The 19,764-nt window shown below is 40.5% G+C and overlaps 1 protein-coding gene and 1 long non-coding RNA gene across 2 annotated transcripts in view; one reads left to right on the forward strand and one right to left on the reverse strand.

The window, feature by feature from the left end:
- Positions 1–5,729, forward strand: part of LOC148164234 (uncharacterized) — a 37,852-nt gene extending 32,123 nt beyond the window's left edge. Inside the window, exon 2 of the long non-coding RNA XR_015768151.1 lies at positions 1,955–5,729. This is a non-coding gene — a long non-coding RNA (uncharacterized LOC148164234). The remainder of the gene's footprint in view (positions 1–1,954) is intronic.
- On the reverse strand, positions 3,930–16,192 carry LOC114201196 (interferon-gamma-inducible GTPase 10-like). Its single transcript, XM_028093749.2, has 2 exons — positions 15,968–16,192; positions 3,930–5,543 (listed from the first exon to the last, which is right to left on the reverse strand). Exon 2 carries the CDS (start codon positions 5,521–5,523, stop codon positions 4,231–4,233), a length of 1,293 nt encoding a protein of 430 aa, XP_027949550.1. The 5' UTR covers positions 5,524–5,543; positions 15,968–16,192; the 3' UTR covers positions 3,930–4,230.
- Between the last annotated feature and the right edge of the window lie 3,572 nt (positions 16,193–19,764).

Here is a 19,764-nt window from a genome sequence, read left to right on the forward strand (position 1 = left end):
GAGGAAGAGGGAGAAGCAGACTCCATGCTGAGCAGGGAGCCTGACTGCGGGCCCAATCCCAGGACCCTGGGGTAATGACCTGAGCTGAAGGCAGATGCTTAACCAACTGAGCCACCCAGTCGTCCCTGTTTCTGAGCTTTTGATTCTTCACTCTGTTTCACCCTTACCCCCAGGGTCACTCTCCTATAGGCTTCCCCATCTCCTTGAATGGCACTTCCTTTCACTCAGTTGCTCAGGACAAACCCACCGTGTGATTCTTATATCCTCCCTCTGATATCTTCCTCCAGCTAGTCAACAAATCCAGAAGATCTCTCTTCAAAATCCATACTGAGTCTGGTCTCTTCTCACACCCTCTGTTGCTCTTGCTTTTGCCCAATCTACTGCCATCTCTCACATGTACAACATGTACACCTTTAGGTGCATTAAGCCTGCCTCATTGGCCCCATGGTCATCTGTCTGCCAAACTCCTTCCAAAGCCTAAATTAGATCATGTCCTCCTTTCAGTGATTTCCATCATAGTTAGAATAAATTCTGAAGCAAATACTACATCCTCTAGTGTCCTACATCACTTGTTCTCTGATTACTTCCATAATTTTCTCTCTTACCACTCTCCCATTGTGCACACTACTGCATACTGCACCCCCAGGTAATCAGTGGACATGACAAGCTCCTTGCATTTTCATGGACTTAGCATTTGCTAAGCGTGTCCAACTGTGGCACTCTTTCTACATATATGCACATTTTGTGTCTCTGCTTAACTCTCAGGTCTTCAGAGAAAACTTCCCTAAATACCAATTTGAAATGTCCTCCCTTTCCACTTACACTTTTTTATTCTTCTTCATAGCACCAGCACAACATTACATTATGTTACCTATTAATTTCTCCACTATTTCTTGTATTTCTCTCCTATGAAGTAAAGCTCAATGTGGGCAGGGACTTGCTTCTTTTTATTCCAGGCAATATCCCTAATGTTCTTTGGAAAGTACTCAGGCAATGGGCAAGGGCTGTTGAAGGAGCCCTAGATTTTCACATGTTGTGTCTATTCAATTAATGCTGAATGAACAAGTAAAAAAATGAATGAATGAAGAGATTGGGACCAGATCATGAGCCAAAGCCCATGACCATAACAATCTCACCATACCTCTCCTTGGTAAAATTTCTATTCTTCATTGTGTAGAATAGCAACATTTCTTCTTAACTTTTCTCAGATTAGCACACAGCTGGTATTGTTGTTGTTGTTGTTTTTGTTGCTTTGATTTATAAAGTCTTATTATTCTCAGGGAATCATCTAAGTTGTGCAGCATCTGAGCTGAGATCAAGGTATTAGATACATTGTGATCCAGACAAGAATGTTCAAATGTGGATAGGGATGCAACTGGGGCTTTGGTTAGAACACTCTAAGTAAAGGCCACAAAAAGCAATTGATGAAAAGAGAGTCTGGTGTCCAATCCCACTTTCCCCATTACCCAGCTTTGTGTCATTGGGCAAATGACTCAACAATCTGGGCTGCATTTGAAAAAAGTGGGTGATAAAAGTGCTATACCTCATCTTGTTATGAGAGTCAAATATGATAACATTAGCCTGCCCACAATTAGATTTCAATAAATATTCTGTGTTTACAATTACAGAAGAAAAGTCATCCCAACAAAGATCACTAAAGTTTACCTCCCTGCTGAGGTGCCTGGATGGCTCAGTTGGTTAAACATCTGCCTTTAGCTCAGGTCATGATCTCAGGGTCCTGGTATTGAGAGCCATGTGAGGCTCCCTGATCAGCCTCCCTGCTCAGTGAGGAATCTGCTTCTCCCTCTCCTTCTGATCCTCCTCCCCCTTATTCTCTCTCTCTCTCTCTTTCTCTGTCTCAAATAAATAAAATCTTAAAAATAGTTTACCTCCCCCTTTCTTGATGATGACTCCCAGGAAGTGATTTCATTTTTCCCTTGCTGTGTTGACTTAGGACTGCTACAATAAGAGAAAGAGGCCCTGCTGACCTGGGAGCTGGACTTTTCACATCACCTGCTCCAAAAATGTCCTATTTCAGAGAACCAACATGTCATCTCAAAGCCCCTGAACTGGACAGAATTAGGACATGGGCTGTACTACCACTGACCCACCTGGTAAGAAGACTGCAATATGCATTCACACAGGAGCAAAAAGATCAAGTGTGAGGGGTTTACCTTTTCCATCAACACAAAATCTCTGGTGATCCAAGTCACTACCTCCAAATTTAGGTCAGGAAAAGGAGTTGTTTTGTTTTCAAGGGAGGTCACAATGAGAACAAAAAGTTAAGGCATAGAGAAATGGTATTGACAGCTGACGAATGATAGGGCTCACCCAGATGCATAAAGTGACAACCAATCATCACAGCACCTCCTGGAGGAACTTCAGAAGTCCCCAGACAGAAATTGACTGAGTCTTGCACAGTGACATTAGAAGCACTCAAAATTGTTCACAGTCATTGATTGGCTGGGCTCATAGGTCTTGGATTGCAGACCCCTCACAGATCTATCTCCTATTAAAATGGGAGTGCTTGAACCTTTCTCTCTACCCTAACACCTCTCTACCCTCTTAATATCTCCTTCTTTCACACTTTGCACTTCCAGGAGAATCTTTTATTTCTTTCATGAATGCCAGCCAGGCACATGAACACTCTTGTTAACCTTGGGATGAGTCTGATAAAACCAAAGAACTAAAACTTATTCCCCTACTTCCACCTTCTTCTGAGTTCTTCCTTCCCACAGCAAAAGATTTATTTTCCTGTCTCATCTGGGGAAAAAAGGAACTTTAAAATAAACCCCACAGCTGTAAGTATTTGATAACTCTGCTCTAATCACAAGAGTGATTAGAGGCCCTAAGAAGACCCTTTGGAATTGTCTTCTGTCTTAATTTAAGGCCACTGAATTGGAAAGAAAAGGCCCAGGGAATCTTGAGAAATTTCTGACTTCTAGAGGAGGGCAAGGTTGTATAAGACCAGTGCCAGCCACATTAGGTTGATTAAATGAAAAAAAGGAGTATTTCCTCAGTGCCCATGCTCTTTGGGATCTGGTGGCAAGACAGTAAGCAACCTGGGCCTGCTAGTGTAAATTTTGCTCTGGGAATGCATATCAAAATCTAAGGCAAAAACATTTTTAAATGCAATGTGGCCATACAAGAAGGTCAAGAGCTCCTTCTCTTTGAATATTTCACATATCTTTTGCATGAGGCAGCACAAGCAATCATTTATCCCTTACTGACTCTCTTCTGCCCCCCTGCAGACCTCTACTGAGCAGTAGGGGAGCAAGGAGTAGTCAGGAAATTATGGACTCCCATTTACATCTGTGCCCTTCTATCTCTGGGGTAAACCTTCAGAGTAATAAGGGTCTGAGGGACAGCCTCCTCCATGTACATCTGTTACACCATAAAGCATCTACCCTATACCAGTGATGGGAAAGAAGTGGGAAAATCTTAATTACAATAATAGCAGGAATAACAATCCTTGAGCCTTGAGGCATATATTTTTAATTTTTTTGGTCCCATTTCACAAGTTTGATGTGGAAATTTGAGTGAAACCAAAACACATTATTCCTCCAAATTGCCTAATTGAGTTCATCTTTGCTTTCCAGTCTCTTTACTATTTCACCGTCACTTTCTCATATCTCCTGTCCCTCATTGTCCTATTCACAGGTCTCTCATCCCATCTAATGTTTGTAAAGTCTTAGAAATACAAACCCTGACTTTGTTCCTTTCCCTGTGTTCTCCTGTAGTACCTGAAAATATGACATCCCAGAACATTTCCCTAATCCTCTTTCAACTTCCTCCTCCCTGCTGGGGTGCCCTACTACACACTACAGTATTCACTTAGATATTTCCCTGACTTGTGCATTTCCCTTGGTTTTGTGAGGAGGGTATTGATATGAGGCTTGGGGAAAATCATTCATAAAAAAAAATGACAGTTATATTGATTGTACCAAATGTTTATTAACTGAGTAAAAGAAGCAAGTGTAAGCTACCTTATAACACATGGAGATTAATGAAAACTATGGGGTGCATTTCTGTCATAATTTCAGCAAAATAGCCTAAGGAGTGCAGAAAGAAGTCATGGTCCCTTTTGCATAGCAGTGGAGTATCAATATGGAGCAATGCTTTTGTCCAATGGAGAGACACTCTCGTTACCTTAGGAAAGATCTGGTCTTGGTGGTGTGTGGAAGAGGACTCCACTCCCACCTACAGAACCCAAGACCTGAGGCCCATTTGTTATTCAGTTAGGCAGTCTGACCCATCTCTCTGGCATCTTCTAAGACTTATGCTCTCTAAAGTCTTATGCAAGAGAATTTTAGCATCATCAGCGACTGTATTGATGAATTTCAAATGTAGAAAGTAGGTTTTCAAAAACTGGAAGGCAGTGGATGGCAGGCTTCCATTTACTGAGCAATAGCATTCAACACACTTCATGGCCCTGGCTGCTATGCTTTCATCCTTCACAAGTAACCAGAAATTCAAGGACTTGGTGAAACTCTTGATCTTCTCCACAGACATGCCCAGTTTCTTTGCAGTCTCTTTGACTGAATTCTCATCCAAACCAAAATGGCTCTGGTAAAGGTTCAAGCACTTTTCCTGCTGGGGCAAATCAAAGCCATTAAAGCAGGCCATGAAGGGGATGAAGCTCAAAGCAGATGATTTCAGGGCATCCAGCCAGATCATCTCCTTGAGGAAAGCTCTCTTCACCTCAATGGAAGCATCAGACAAATTGGGCAACAGGAGTACAAAGGTGTAGCGCTTATGAAAAGGGAGCTCCTTCAGCAGAGTCTCTTCCAGTATTGGGAAATCAAAGTCATCCAGGTCAAAGTTGGAGACCAAGAAGATGCATGGCTCAGGCACTCCAATGTGGCTGAGATTAGCCAGGCAGTTGTCACGTATCCGCTGAAGCACTCTCTCCCTTTTGAAAGATGTGGGTTTGCTTTTCTCTTCATTATATAAATCATTGTCCACCTTGGTTCTAACAAAGTAGAACTTCTTGCCTATCTCCTTGATATTTTGGGCCAGCAAAGCATCATTGAGGCTAAACCGACAGGAAGAAATAATGATGAAAAAGTCATAGGTAGCAAATTCCACCATTTCTAGATATTCATGTGGATGGAAATTGGGGGTTCCAGTTCCAGGCAGGTCCCAGAAGGTCACATTAGGATATTTGGGATGTTGATAGGGCGTTTTCTTCATGGTAGTCTCCACAACGCCAACACTCGCAGAACCCTCCTCTTCATAACTAAGTCCTCGCAGGGCATTGATGAAACTGGACTTCCCAGTGCCAGATTCCCCAATCACAGCCACATCCAGGGGAGCATTCTCTGCTGCTATAAGTAATTCCTCAATTATGTCAGCCACATCTTTTAGCTTGGCCTCTTTAAGGGCTCCTTGAATTCTATCAAGATTTTCTGGAGAGATGATCCCCCCTACCTTACTGACTAATGTGGTGTAGTAAGGGACAAAGTTGGTGGCCAATTGTTGAAAATTCTTTCCTACCAGGAAGTCAGATATGAACTGATCCATGCTGGTTAACTGTGGACCATCTGTGGAAAAAGGAAAGTGAATTAGGAAGACAAATGGAGCAGCAGAATGGACACAGTGTCAAGCTGAGGAAACACACAGGTCTCAACAGCCCATTCCCATTCTCTCACACTTACTAATGTTACTCTCATGTATTTTTCCTGATGAATTTTGTTTTCATGCTACAGTAGAAAATACTTGTTGTCTACTCTGATGTTTCCTATGTTACAAGAGTCAGGACCTGTGGAATGGAGAGTAACAGTACTCAAAGATGTTTATATCCTGAACCTCAGAGCCTGTGAATGTGTTACCTTGCATAGCAAAAGGCACTTTGCTGGTATGATGAAGTTCAGGATCTTCAGATGAGAATATTTTCTTGGATTATCCAAATGGGCTCAATATAATCACAGGAGACCTTATAAGAAGGAGACAAGGCCAAATGAAGAAAAGGAGTTGGGATGATGGAGGCAGAGATTGAAGTGAAGATCCAGAAAGATGCAAGAAGGGCCACAAGATAAGGAATTCAGGCAGGTTCCAAAAGCTGAAGAAACAAAGAAGTGGATCGTCTCCTGGAGCCTTCAGAAGGAAACAATCTTGCTGACACCTCTATTTCATTTTATTATTTTATTTTATTTTTAAGTTTTTATTTGCATTCCAGTTAGTTAACATATAGTGTAATATTAATTTCAGGAGTAGAATTTAGTGATTCATCACTTGCATATAACAACCAGTGCTCATCACAAGTGCCCTCCTTAATACCCATTACCCATTGACATCTTGATTTTAGCTCCTCTCAGTTTCATTTTTTAAAAAAGATTTTATTATTTGACAGAGAGATAGAGCCAGAGAGCACAAGCAGAGGGAATGACGGAGGGAGAGGGAGAAGCAGGCTCTGCACTGAGCAGGGAGCCCAATGTGGGACTTGATCCCAGGACTCTGGGATCATGACTTGAGCTGAAGGCAGAAGCTTAGCCATCTGAACCATCCAGGTGCCGCTTAAGATTAATTTTTGATGGGGCCCAGCTCCTGGGTCAACTGGCCATCACGTCTTCTTGATGACCTCCTCCAACAGTATGTCACAGTCCCAGCCCCTCCCCCCCACATGACTATACTTGAAGGTGGGACCTCTGAGGAAGGGATTAAGGATAAATGAGGCCATAGGTTGGGGTTCTGATCCTTCAGGATTAGTGTCCTAGTAAGAAGAGACCCCAGAGCCAAGCTTGCTGTCCGCCCTGTGAGGACACAGCCAAAGGATTGCCAGCCACAAGCCAGGAGAGCTCTTCCAGAAACCTGCCCTGCCCTCCCAGGATCAGCGCTTTCTAGCCTCCAGAACTAGGGACTTTTCCAAAGATGGTAGAGGAGTAGGGGGACCCTATTTCAACCTGAATTTAGCTGGATATCTACTAAACCATTCTGAACACCCACGATATCAGCCTGAGATGTAAGAATATATATCTTGATCTCTACAAAGAGATTATCTCCGGTGGTCTCAAGGTATGAAGCTCAGAGCCGAGATTCTGTGGGCAGATATCGGATGATAAACAGAAGGGGGAGGGAGCCTCCATAAGCTGGCACCGGGAAGGTGATATAACACCAGAGTGCAAAAGCGTCCTGTGCTGGGTACTGGGCACAACTCCCAGACTGGTAGCGGTGGGGAAAGAACTTTAATCCAGCCCCCAGACAGGATCCAGGAGCTGTGGGTGCATACGCGAACCAGGGTCAGCTTGCAGTTTTAAAAACACAAAGGGCAGAGACATGCCCAGCCCTGGGATCACCCTCTGGGAGTGTTGCTGTGGGGTGCACAACCAGGGAGGCTGTGGTTTTTAACAGCACAGACAGAAATGGAGACTGTGTGTCCTGGAGAGCTCAGTGAAGAGCAGACTGTGATTTCTCTGTTCTGAGACAGAGGTTTGGATGAGTTCAGTTTTGTCTGACTCTCGGAAGAGACAAGAAGAAAGCCACCAGGGAAAGCCACCAGAGAACAAAAGTCCCCAAAAAACGGTTTTCACTGAGCCCATCCCCTACTCCACAGGGGGCAGGGCAACTGCCCAAACAGGGTTGCCTGAGTAACAGCACCGCAGGCCCCTCCCCCAGAAGACAGGCTGGAGGAACAAGAGGCCTACAACCCTAAGGTCCCTATAAAACAGGTACATCTTGCTTGGGTCGTGGTTAATACTTTGGACTCTGTACATTCCCTCAACGATCCCTGCAACAGAATGAGTAAGAGGAGGAATGCCCAAGAAAGAAAAGAACCAGAAACTGTTGCCTCTGCCACAGACCTAATGGGTACAGGTATAAGCAAGATGTCAGAGATAAACTTAAGAGTAACAATTATGAAGTTGATATCTAGGCTTCAGAAAAATATTAGGACAATATAGAATCTCTAAGGGCAGAAATGAGATCAAATCAGGCTGAACTTAAAAATGTTATGAATACAATGCTGTCTAAACTGCATACTCAGAATGCCAGGGTAAACAAGGCAGAAGAATGAATTAGTGAGGTAGAAGATAAGATGATAGAAAAGAAGGAAACCAAGGAGCCATGGGAAAAACAGATTAAAGCCCAAGGGATCAAACTGAGGGAGATTAATGACTCAATGAAATGTTCCAATATCAGAAATATTGGGATCCCTGGGGGGTTGGAGAGAGAAAGAGGTCTAGAAGATATATTTGAGCAAATTGTAGCTGAGAACTTCCCTAATCTGGGGAATGAAACAAACATTTATGTCTTAGAGGCAGAGAGGAACCCTCCCAAGATCAAGGAAAACAGGTCAACACCCCTGCATGTAATAGTAAAACTTGCAAATCTTAGAACCAAGGAAACCATTTTAAGGGCAGGTAGGGGGAAGAGATTCCTTACATACAGAGGGAGGAACATCAGAATAACGTCAGACTTATCCACAGAGACCTGGCAAGCCAGAAAGGCCTGGCAAGACATAATCAGGGTACTAAATGAGAAGAATATGCAGCCAAGGATACTTTAGCCAGCAAGGCTGTCACTCAGATGGATGGAGAGACAAGGAGCTTCCAGACTGACAGAAACTAAAAGAATATGTGACCACCAAGCCGGCCCTGCAAGAAATATTAAGGGGGGTTTTGTAAAAGGAGAAAGACCCCAAGAGTGATATAGAACAGAAATTTACAGAGACAATCTATAGAAACAAGGACTTCACAGGCAATATGATGACAATAAAATCATCTTTCAATAATCATTCTCAATGTGAACAGCCTAAATGCTCCCATGAAATAGCACAGGGCTGCAGATTGGATAAAAACACAGGACCTATCCATATGCCATCTACCAGAGACTAATTTTGAAACTAAAGATACATCCAGACTGAAAATGAAGGGATGGTGAATAATTTTTCATGCCAACAGACCTCAAAAGAAAGCTGGAGTAGCAATTCTCATATCGGACAAATTAGATTTTAAGCTAAAGACTGTAGTAAGAGACACAGAAGAACACTATATCTTTCTTAAAGGGTCTATCCAACAAGAGGACTTAACAATTGTATATATCTATGCCCCCAACATGGGAGCAGCCAACTACATAAGCCAACTGTTAACCAAAATAAAGAAACATATTAATAATAATACTTTAATAGTAGGAGACCTCAACACTCCACTCTCAGCAATAGACAGATCATCTAAGCTGAAGATCAACAAAGAAACAAGAGCTTTAAATGACACACTGGACCAGATGGACTTCATAGATATATACAGAACATTCCACTCTAAAACAACAGAATACTCATTCTTCTTGAATGCACATGGAACTTTTTCCAGAATAGCCCACATACTGGGTCACAAAGCAGGTCTTAGCTGATACCAAAAGACCGAGATTATCCCCTGCATATTCTCAGACCACAATGTTTTGAAACTGGACCTTAATCACAAGAAAAATTTTGGAAGAAATTTTAACACTTGGAAGCTAAAGACCACTCTGCTGAAGAATGTTTGGGTCAACCAGGAAATTAAAGAAGAACTTAAACAGTTCATGGAAACCAATGAAAACGAAAACACATCAGTCCAAAAGCTATGGGATACAGCAAAGGCAGTCCTGAGGGGGAAATACATGGCTATCCAGGCCTCACTCAAAAAAATAGAAAAATCCCGAATACACAAACTAACTTTACACTTTATTTATTTTTAAACATTAAAAAAAAAGATTTTATTTATTTGACAGAGAGAGAGACAACAAGAGAGGGAACACAAGCAGGGGGCAGTGAGAGAAGGAGAAGCATGCCTCCCGCTGAGCAGAGAGCCCAATGCAGGGCTCGATCCCAGGACCCTGGGATCCATGCCCTGAGCCGAAGGCAGACGCTCAATGACTGAGCCACCCAGGCGTCCCTGTTAGATTTATTTTCAACTACCTTATATTTTTCATTGCTATTGTAAATTTTTAACTGCATTTTCTAACTTTATTGATGATGTTTATAAATTCATTAGACTTCTATTTATTAGACATTGAATTTATATCTTCTCTCAGGTTCTGGATTGCCTTTTCATTTTGTAGAGTGTCTTGAAGATCACTGGTTTTAAGCATTTTGATTATGATGTCCCTTGGTATAATTTTCTTCATGTTTTTTCTATTTGGGGTTCACTGAGGTTTTTTGCAATTATTGGTAATTTTCATAAATTTGGGAATTTTATGCTGTCATTATTTCTCCAAACCATATGCTGTGTCTCCCTCTCTCTTCTCTTCTTCTGGAAACTCAATTACATGTATATTGGGTCTTCTATCTTTTTTCTGTCTTAATTTTGAATAGTTTCTACTACTATGTTTTCAAATTCACTAATCATTCTTCATTGTCTAGTCTGCTGCTAATTCTATCAAGTATATTTTTAATCTCACATATTCTATTTTTCTTATCCAGTAATTAAATTTGGGTTTTTGGAAATAGATTTCATGTCTCTTACTATGCTCAGGCTTTGTCTACTTTCTGGAAGATATGGAATATATTTATAATTGTTGTTTTAATGTTCTTGTCTAATTAAAGGCAGAAGCTTAACAACTGAGCCACCCAGGCACCCCTAACTTTACACTTTAAAGAACTGGAGAAAGAACAACAAATAAAGCCTAAGCCAGGCAGGAGAAGAGAAATAATTAAGATTAGAGCAGAGATCAATGAATTAAAAACCAGAAATACAGTAGAGCAAATCAATGAAACTAGAAGCTGGTTCTTTGAAAAAATTAGTAAGATTGATAAACCACTGGCCAGACTTATCCAAAAGAAAAGAGAAAGGACCCAAATTAATAAAATTATGAATGAAGGGGAGAGATCACAACTAACACCAATGAAATAGAAACAATTATTAGAAATTATTATCAAAATCCATGCCAATAAATTAAGCAACCTGGAAGAAAAGGACGCCTTCATGGAAACCTATAAGATACCAAGACTGAAGCAGGCAGAAATTCACAATCTGAATAGACCAATAACCAGTAACGAAATTGAAGCAGTGATCAAAAATCTTCCAAAAAACAAGAGTCCAGGGCTTGATGGATTCCAGGGGAATTCTACCAAACATTTAAAGAAGAAAAAATAACTGTTCTCCTGAAGTTGTTTCAAAAAATAGAAATTGAAGGAAAACTTCCAAATTCATTCTATGAGGTCAGCATTACCTTGATCCCAAAGCCAGGCAAGGACCTCATCAAAAAGGAGAATTTCAGACCAATATCCCTGATGAATATGTATGCCAAAATTCTCACCTAGTCAAAAGGATCCAACAGTACATTAAATGTATTATCCAGGGCGCCTGGGTGGCTCAGTTGGTTAAGCGACTGCCTTCGGCTCGGGTCATGATCCCAGAGTCCCGGGATCGAGTCCCGCGTCAGGCTCCCTGCCTGCTCAGCGGGGAGTCTGCTTCTCCCTCTGACCCTCTTCCCTCTCGTGCTCTCTCTCTCTCTCTTAAATAAATAAATAAAATCTTTTAAAAAAATGTATTATCCATCCATGGGGCGTCTGGGTGTCTCAGTCGGTTGAGCCTCTGCCTTCAGCTCAGGCCATGATCCCGGGGTCCTGGGATCAAGCCCCGCATCAGGCTCCTTGCTCGGTGGAGAGCCTGCTTCTCCCTCTCCCTCTGCCTGCCTCTCTGCCTACCTGTGCTCTCTCTCTGTCAAATAAATAAATAAAATCTTAAAAAAAATAAATGTATTATCCATCATGACCCTGTGGGATTTATTCCTGGGCTGCAAGGGTGAGTCAACATTTGCAAATCAATCAATGTAATAGAACACATTAATAATAGAAGAGACAAGAGCCATATGATACCCTCAATTGATGAAGAAAAAGCGTTTGACAAAATATATCATCCTTTCCTGATTAAAACTCTTCAGAGTGTAGGGATAGAGGGAACATTTCTCATTTTCATAAAAACCATCTATGAAAAGCCCACAGTGAATATTATTCTCAATGGGGAAAAGCTGAGAGCCTTTCCCTTAATATCAGGAACATATCAAGGATGCCCACTCTTGCCATTCTTGTTCAACATAGTACTAGAAGTCTTAGCATCAGTAATCAGACAACAAAAAGTAATAAAAGGTATTCAATTGGCAAAGAAGAAGTCAAACTCTCTCTCTTCACAGATGACATGATACTTTATGTGGAAAACCCAAAAGACTCCACCCCTAAATTACTAGAACTCATACAGCAATTCAGCAACATGGCAAGATACAAAATCAATGTACAGAAATCAGTTGCTTTTCTATGCACTAACAATGTAACTGTAGAAAGATAAATTTAGGAATCAATTCCATTTACAATAGCACCAAAAACCATAAAATACCTAGGAATAAACCTAACCAAAGAGGTAAAGATCTATACTCTAGAAACTACAGAACACTCATGAAAGAAATTGAAGAAGACACAAAAAGATGGAAAAACATTCCGTGCTCATGGATTGGAAGAATAAACATTGTGAAAATGTCTATCTTGCCCAGAGCAATCTACACTTTCAATGCCATCCCTACCAAAATACCATTGGCATTTTTCAAGGAGCTGGAACAAACAATCCTAAAATTTTTTGGAACCAGAAAAGACCCAGAATGACCAAGGGAATGTTGAAAAAGAAAAACAAAGCTGGCGGCATCACAATACCTGACTTCAAGCTACATTAGAAAGCTGTGATCACCAAGGCAGCACGGTTTTGGCACAAAAACAGACATATAGACAAATGGAACAGAATAGAGAGGCCAGACATGGACCTTTAACTCTATCATCAACTAATCTGACAGATCAGAAAAAAAATATCCATTGGAAAAAAGACAGTCTCTTCAATTAATGGTGCTGGAAAATTGGACAGCTATATATAGAAGAACGAAACTCAAACATTCTCTTACATCATACACAAAGATAAACTCAGAATGGATGAAAAACCTCAATGTGAGACAGAAATCCATCAAAATCCTAGAGGAGAACATAGGCAGTAACCTCTTCAACATTGGCCACAGTGACTTCTTTCAAGACATGTCTCTAAAGGCAAGGGAAACAAAAGCAAAAATGAACTTTTGGGACTTCACAAAGATAAAAAAACTTTTGCACAGCAAAGGAAACAGTCAACAAAACTAAGAAGCAACCTACAGAATGGGAAAAGATATTTGCAAATGATGTTATATTAAAGGGCTGATATCCAAGATCTATAAAGAACTTCTCAAACTCAACACCCAAGAAACAAATAATCCAGTCAAGAAATGGGCAGAAGATATGAACAGACATTTCTCCAAAGAAGACATACAAATGGCTAACAGACATGTGAAAAAAAAATGCTCCATATCACTAGCCATCAGGGAAATACAAATCAAAACCACAATGAGATACCACCTTACACTAGTTAGAATGGCAAAAATTAACAAAACTGGAAAAAACAAGTGTTGGTGAGGATGTGGAGAAAGGGGACCCCTCTTACACTGTTGGTGGGAAAGCAAGCTGGTACAGCCACTTTGGAAAACAGCATGGAGGTTCCTCAAAAAGTTAAAAATAGAGCTACCCTATGACCCAGCAATACCCAATACTCCTGGGTATTTACCCCAAAGACACAGATGTAGAGAAAAGAAGAGGCACATGCACTCCAATGTTTATAGCAGCAATGTCCGCAATAGCCAAACTGTGGAAAAAGCCGAGATGCCCTTCAACAGATGAATGGATAAAGATGTAGTTCATATATACAGTGGAATTACTCAGCCATCAGAAAAAATGAATACTCACCATTTGCTTCGACATGGATGGAACTGGAGGGGAATATGCTAAGTGGAATAAGTCAAGGAGAGAAAGACAATTATCATATGGTTTCACTTATTTGTGGAATATAAGGAATAGCATGGAGGACATTAGGAGAAGGAACAAAAAATGAAGAGGGGGAAAGCAGAGGAAGAGAGGAACCACGAGAGGCTATGGACCCTGGAAAACAAACTGAGGGTTTCAGAGGGGAGGGGGATGGGGGGATGGATTAGCCTGGCGATGGTATTAAGGAGGGCACATATTGCAATGAGCACTGGGTGTTATATGCAAATAATGAATTATAGAACACTACATCAAAAACTAATGCTGTTTTTATGGTGACTATGGTGACTATGGTTCTATGGTGACTAACATAACATAAATAAAATAAAAAAAAATAAAATACTGCAAAAAAAGAGATTCATTTTTGATAACTTCCCTCTGGAACTATAAGACAATAAATCTGTTATTGCCTTAAGCCGCAAGATTTGTGTTAATATTTTACACAACATTGAGAAACTAATGCAGACAGTCTGCATTTTCCTGAAACCATAATACTGAGCCATACACCTTTCTACTGTGTAGGAGGAATCAATCAGGCCAGCACATTAGAGAGCACAGAATAACAAACATACCTCAGTTCACATAACCTACAGCAAATAGGGGCAGGAGTTGCCTTTTGGGAGAGGGAGGGGCCAGAGAAAAGCCTGCCAGTATTGTATGTTCCATAAGGGAGATGGCCAAGCACATAGTCCTGTGGTAATAGTTGCCCCATGGCAGCTTAATGTCTATTTATCTCGCCTCATGGAAGAGTTTGGGTGGGATTTAGAACATGTGACAGGAAGTGGCTGGGGAAGTAAATAAGAGCTTTAATTTTCCCAATTCAATTCTGCACAGTCTTGAAATAGAGATATCTGATTAAATCAATGCAATTCAAGGAAATCATCACTACATTACTGATGGGGCCTCTTTTCATCCACTATCAGTGAGGAAACTTTGATTTTAAAAATATTTATACACATAAGCCTGTCTCAGGGACTACCAGTGAGCTTTTCAGAGTAGGAGTGTGCTCAGTGCTCATCCCCTTCCTATATGTCCTGCAAAGACAATTTTCAAAAGAGGAAGAATCATGAGTCTCAAAGAAATATAAAATAAACATGTGTTAAAGATTTATTTTTCTGATTACTAATGAAGGAACGAGGCAGATGACTGGTTAAATGGATATTCCCAAAGAAACATTATAGTTCAAGAATACTGAAATGAATATTACAATGATGCAACAGTGCTGTATTCTAAGGTGAGGGTGGGAAGTCAGTTGAACCTGTACAGACAGATATTAGCTATATGACTACTATGGACTGAATGTGTCCTCCACAAAATTCATAAATGATGCATGAGCTCAAAGTTTTGGTATTAGTAGGTGGATTTTGGGGCAGTGCCTTAGTCAAGAGGGCAGAGGGATCATGAATGGATTAATCCCACAGATACTCCAGATTAAGAGACTGAAGAGACTAACTTGCCCATTCTGCCAAGTGAGGTGACACATAAATGTCCACCTTGGAAGCAAGCTCTCACCAAACACTGAAACAAAGATGCCTTGATCTGGGTCTGCCTACCCTCCAGAAGTATGAGAGAAGTATATTTCTGTTTATAAGCCACCCAGTCTGTGGTATTTTACTATAGCCTGAATGGATGGGAAGATAATTCCGAACAAAATAATTGTTTTGCATTGCTACCACTTATTAAAATTCACTGAGTTTTGGGGCACCTAGGTGGCTCAGTTGGTTAAGGTCCTGATCTCAGGGTCCTGGGATCGAGCCCCACATTGGGCTCCCTGCTCAGCAGGGAGTCTGCTTCTCCCTCTGCCTGCCTCTTTGCCTACTTGTGCTCTCTCTCTATCTGTCAAATAAATAAATAAATCTTTAATAAAACCACCTTATTGAGTTTTGAAATAGCTCTATGGCATGAAGGGCTAGATTGCATTTAAAGATGGCATAGTTTCCAAAGGAGATACCCGGTAAACATTCTGCTCATTCCAATTTTTCTTACAATTTTCTCATTAAAAAAAAAAAGAAAAAGAGGCATCTTTAGACTATGGTTCTTTCTTCAAAGAGGATGGCAGGAGCAGCTGGATGAAATCTTACATTTCAACCCATCTTACCTACACCTCAACCCTCCAATCACAAAGCCAATATCCCATCATTGCAAGTACACATTTTTCTCACTCACCAGCTCTGGAAAGAAGAGAGGTTTCTGATGATAGAGTTCAGGAATGTTTCCACTAACACAGCAGAAAATGCTGTGTGTATTCAAGTACTCCCTGGAGCCCCTGGCACAGGAACAATCCAGAGGCTTATACTCCCTGGGAAATGCAGGCACTGAGTGCTCCTGAAGTCACTGCCCTAAGCAAGGGGCTGGAGAACCTCTGTTCTAACTGGGTGAAGTGTGAAAACAACAGGAAGGATGACAGACTCTGACTTGGGCCCCTCCCTCAGAAAGACTTGGCTGATACTTGTAAGGCCCACACGCACAGGACATGAAAGTGAAACCATTGTTTCTCCACAAAACAAGCAGTTCCAGGAAAAGAAACATGAAGGTTTGTGACCACAGGTGGCTCAGGGAGCGGGGGGGAGGGCAGAGAAACACCAGGGGCCATGGGAGGCAGGTCTCCGATGACCCCTGTGTGATCATCTAGCCATGAATCTGATGGGAACACTGGGACAGGGAAGAAGGCTGTGAGCAAGGTTCCAAAGCTTCCAATGAAAGAGAAGCCTTTCCCGTCAGAAAGGAGAGGAACTATATAATTTCTCTGTCTTTCTGCTTCTTTCATTTTTAGGAGCCCTATTGCTGGCTGCCACATTCTAACACTTAGGCATGGATGACTCTAGCAGGTCATGGGGTAACATCGCATGAACACCTTAATCTTCCAGGAGGCAGTCTGAGGAAATTTGACAAGCAGCTTGGAGGGAGAGCCAGAAAGGGAGAAAGGAGTCTGAAATTTTAGATATATATGGAAGATCAAGAGGAAAATATCAAAGTTCTTTAGAAGAAGAAGAACATAGGAGGATCTGCGGTTATCAGATAAGATTTATTTCGGTGCTATAGTATCTAAGACAGTTGGATGCTGGCACAGGGATAGACCAATTGACCCACAGAAAGGAACACAGAGCCCTGTATAGGATTCAGGCATGTGTGGAGTTCTGTGGCATAGGACAAGTGCATGGGATGTTAGTGGGTATAGAAGGCACCAACTAGAAAATGGAGTTGACAAACTGGTTCTCCATATAGGCAGAGGTTACTGAATCTCTGCTTACATCACTTATGATAATCAACTCCAGATGGATATAAGACCTAAATCTCAAATGGAAACTATAGAAGAAAATATAGCTGTTCATAGAGAAAGATGCCTTAAAAAGATGATACTGTATATAGATACCAAGATGACAGCTGTATAAAACAGATTGACCAATGTGATACCTTTGACTACATTAAAGTGAAAAGCTTCTCTTCATGAAAACAGTTGCAAAAAGAAAGTTAAAAATCTCCACATATCTGGAGAAGATATTTGCACAAAGATAGTCAACTGAGGATCTGTGGAAAGAACATATTTAAAAAGTTCCAGAAATCATTAAGAAAAAGTGAAACAATCCCACATGTAAGTGGGTAAAAGACATGAACAGAACTTTCTCAGAAATAGAAACATGTTAGGACAAAAAAAATTAGAGAAAGTACCAGAGATTAACTAGGAATAGACAAATATACATCTGTGCACTACAATTGACAATGTACATTAATTCTGTCAGAAAAGTTAAAAGTTGGACAAAATCAGGTATTGGTGAGAATGTGGATTGTTACAATCTCTGAAACATGGCTGCTGGGATTGTAACTTAATATAATCACTTTGAAGAAAGAATATGACTGAGTCTTACAAAATGGCACATTCATGCACCTTAAACCTCTACAGGTCTTACTTTGGACTGGATGACACATCCCTCGAAACCATGGCCAAGCACTTTAACGTGTCATTGGAGAAACTCAAGGCAAACCTTAAGTCTCCCCATTTGCTATCAGTTGAGAAGGATGATGAGTCATTAGGGGTTAAACTGTTGAGATATGTGGAAAAATTCTGCTCTGTTAGTGGAGGACTCATTGCCACTGGTCTTTACTTTAGGAAGATTTTTCACTTGCAAAATTATTTCCTTGAGACCGTGGTGAGTGATGTGAAAGTTCTTCTTAAAAAAGAAGAGATTTTTAAGGACCCTGTTGAGTCTGAGCAATCCTATCTACTTCAGGATGTCAGGAATGAAAATGGGAAAAATGAGGCGGCCAGCTCCTGAATTATTCTGTGTTGGCATGCACTGTGCCTGGAAAGATGACTTAGGACATCCCTGAAGCAATCCTGACCCACTGCCCTCAAGGTGTTTCACAGACATTTCCATAATTCACTCTTGAACAAACCAAGAACTTAATGACTGTTACTTGACAGTGAGAACAATCAGCTCTAAAGAATCTTTTCATATGATCCTTCCTGGGAAAATGAAGGACAGGAATCTGGAATTTTCTGCTTAGCAGAGAGAATATCTCTTTGTGTGATGGTTACTACATACCAGCACTGGTCTTTCTACTGACACAGTAGTAAAAAATGGTTGTTCACACAGATCTTCCAAAATGATTTTTTAAATGATTGCAAGCATAGTCCATTTTTTGGCATTCCTGTTATTCTGTTGTGAATGCATAAATTCTGATCATTAATAGAGTATCAGTTAATGTTGACTGATATCCTACTTGTCCTTTCTAGGGTTATCATTATATTTAATAAACATTAAGTATAGTGAAGTGAACATGTGTCACAGGAAATGAAAGAGAAACATTAGCTAAGGAAAAAATTTATCTGGGGTACATTGTGAGAGGGAGAAATGTGTAAGATGGAAAAATAGTCCAAGGGTTTGCAAATTGTAGGTCTAGACACCCCTTGGTTGCTAGCAGTATATTTTGTGCCTGAAAATGGAGGTTAGGGAATAAGAGACAAGAGGATTGTCATGAATATAAGTGGAAATTTTTTTTAAAAAATGCAAAAGGTCCTTAAACATATCCAATCCTTTGTCTAAGGAGGGAACTACAAATTAGAAATGGCATCTACACTAAGATATCATTTATCCCCTATTAGATTGGGGGAGATTGCAAGTTTGACATTCTGTGGGTGAAACTGTAGAAATATAGAGTTTGTCAGATAACGTTGGTGAGTACACAGTGCATACAGATTAGGCCATCCCTATGAAAACACACCTTTAGACTTTGCCCCAGTGATCCCACTTTGAAGAATCTGGGCCATAAAAACTGAGGGTAGACTGGTGGTTAGCAGGGGATGGAAAGTGGAGGAAATGTGCTTTTGATCTTCCAGTTAGAAGATGAATGTATAGCATGGTGACTATAGTTTATAACACTCTTTTATACTCCACAATAAAAATACTTGAAATTGCTAAGAAAGTAGATCCTAAGCATTTTTACACACACACACACACACACACACACACACACAGAGTAAATATGTGAAGTGAGGTGATGGACGTATTAATTAACTTGATTGTGGTAATCATTCCACTGCATGTACATATATATCAAATCATCACATTGTACACTTTAAATATATATGATTTGTTTGCCAATTTTACCTAAATAAAGCTGGGGGGGGAGGAATAATAAAGCTGGAAAAATTACAAAAAGATATATGTTAAAAGTTATTAATTATAGCACTATTTGAAATGGTAAAACACAAAATTCAAATGTTCTTCAGTAGAAAATGTTACAGCCACAAAATAGATGACTTGACAACTCTACAAAGGAGTGAGTAATATCCTATATATTGCTATGCTTTCATCTCCAGGATATATTGTTCAATGCAAAAAGTAAGATGGAGAAGTCTATGTATATTATGTTAGTGATGATCTAAGACAATGTAAAGTAAGAATTATATATTTGCACATATTCTTAAATTAAATATGAGACAACTTCAGTGATAAAATTCA

Source organism: Eumetopias jubatus, unplaced genomic scaffold, assembly GCF_037043125.1.
Source record: "Eumetopias jubatus isolate StellerSeaLion01/CBP00866 unplaced genomic scaffold, mEumJub1_p1.0 scaffold_5, whole genome shotgun sequence".
Taxonomy (NCBI): Eukaryota; Metazoa; Chordata; class Mammalia; order Carnivora; family Otariidae; genus Eumetopias; species Eumetopias jubatus.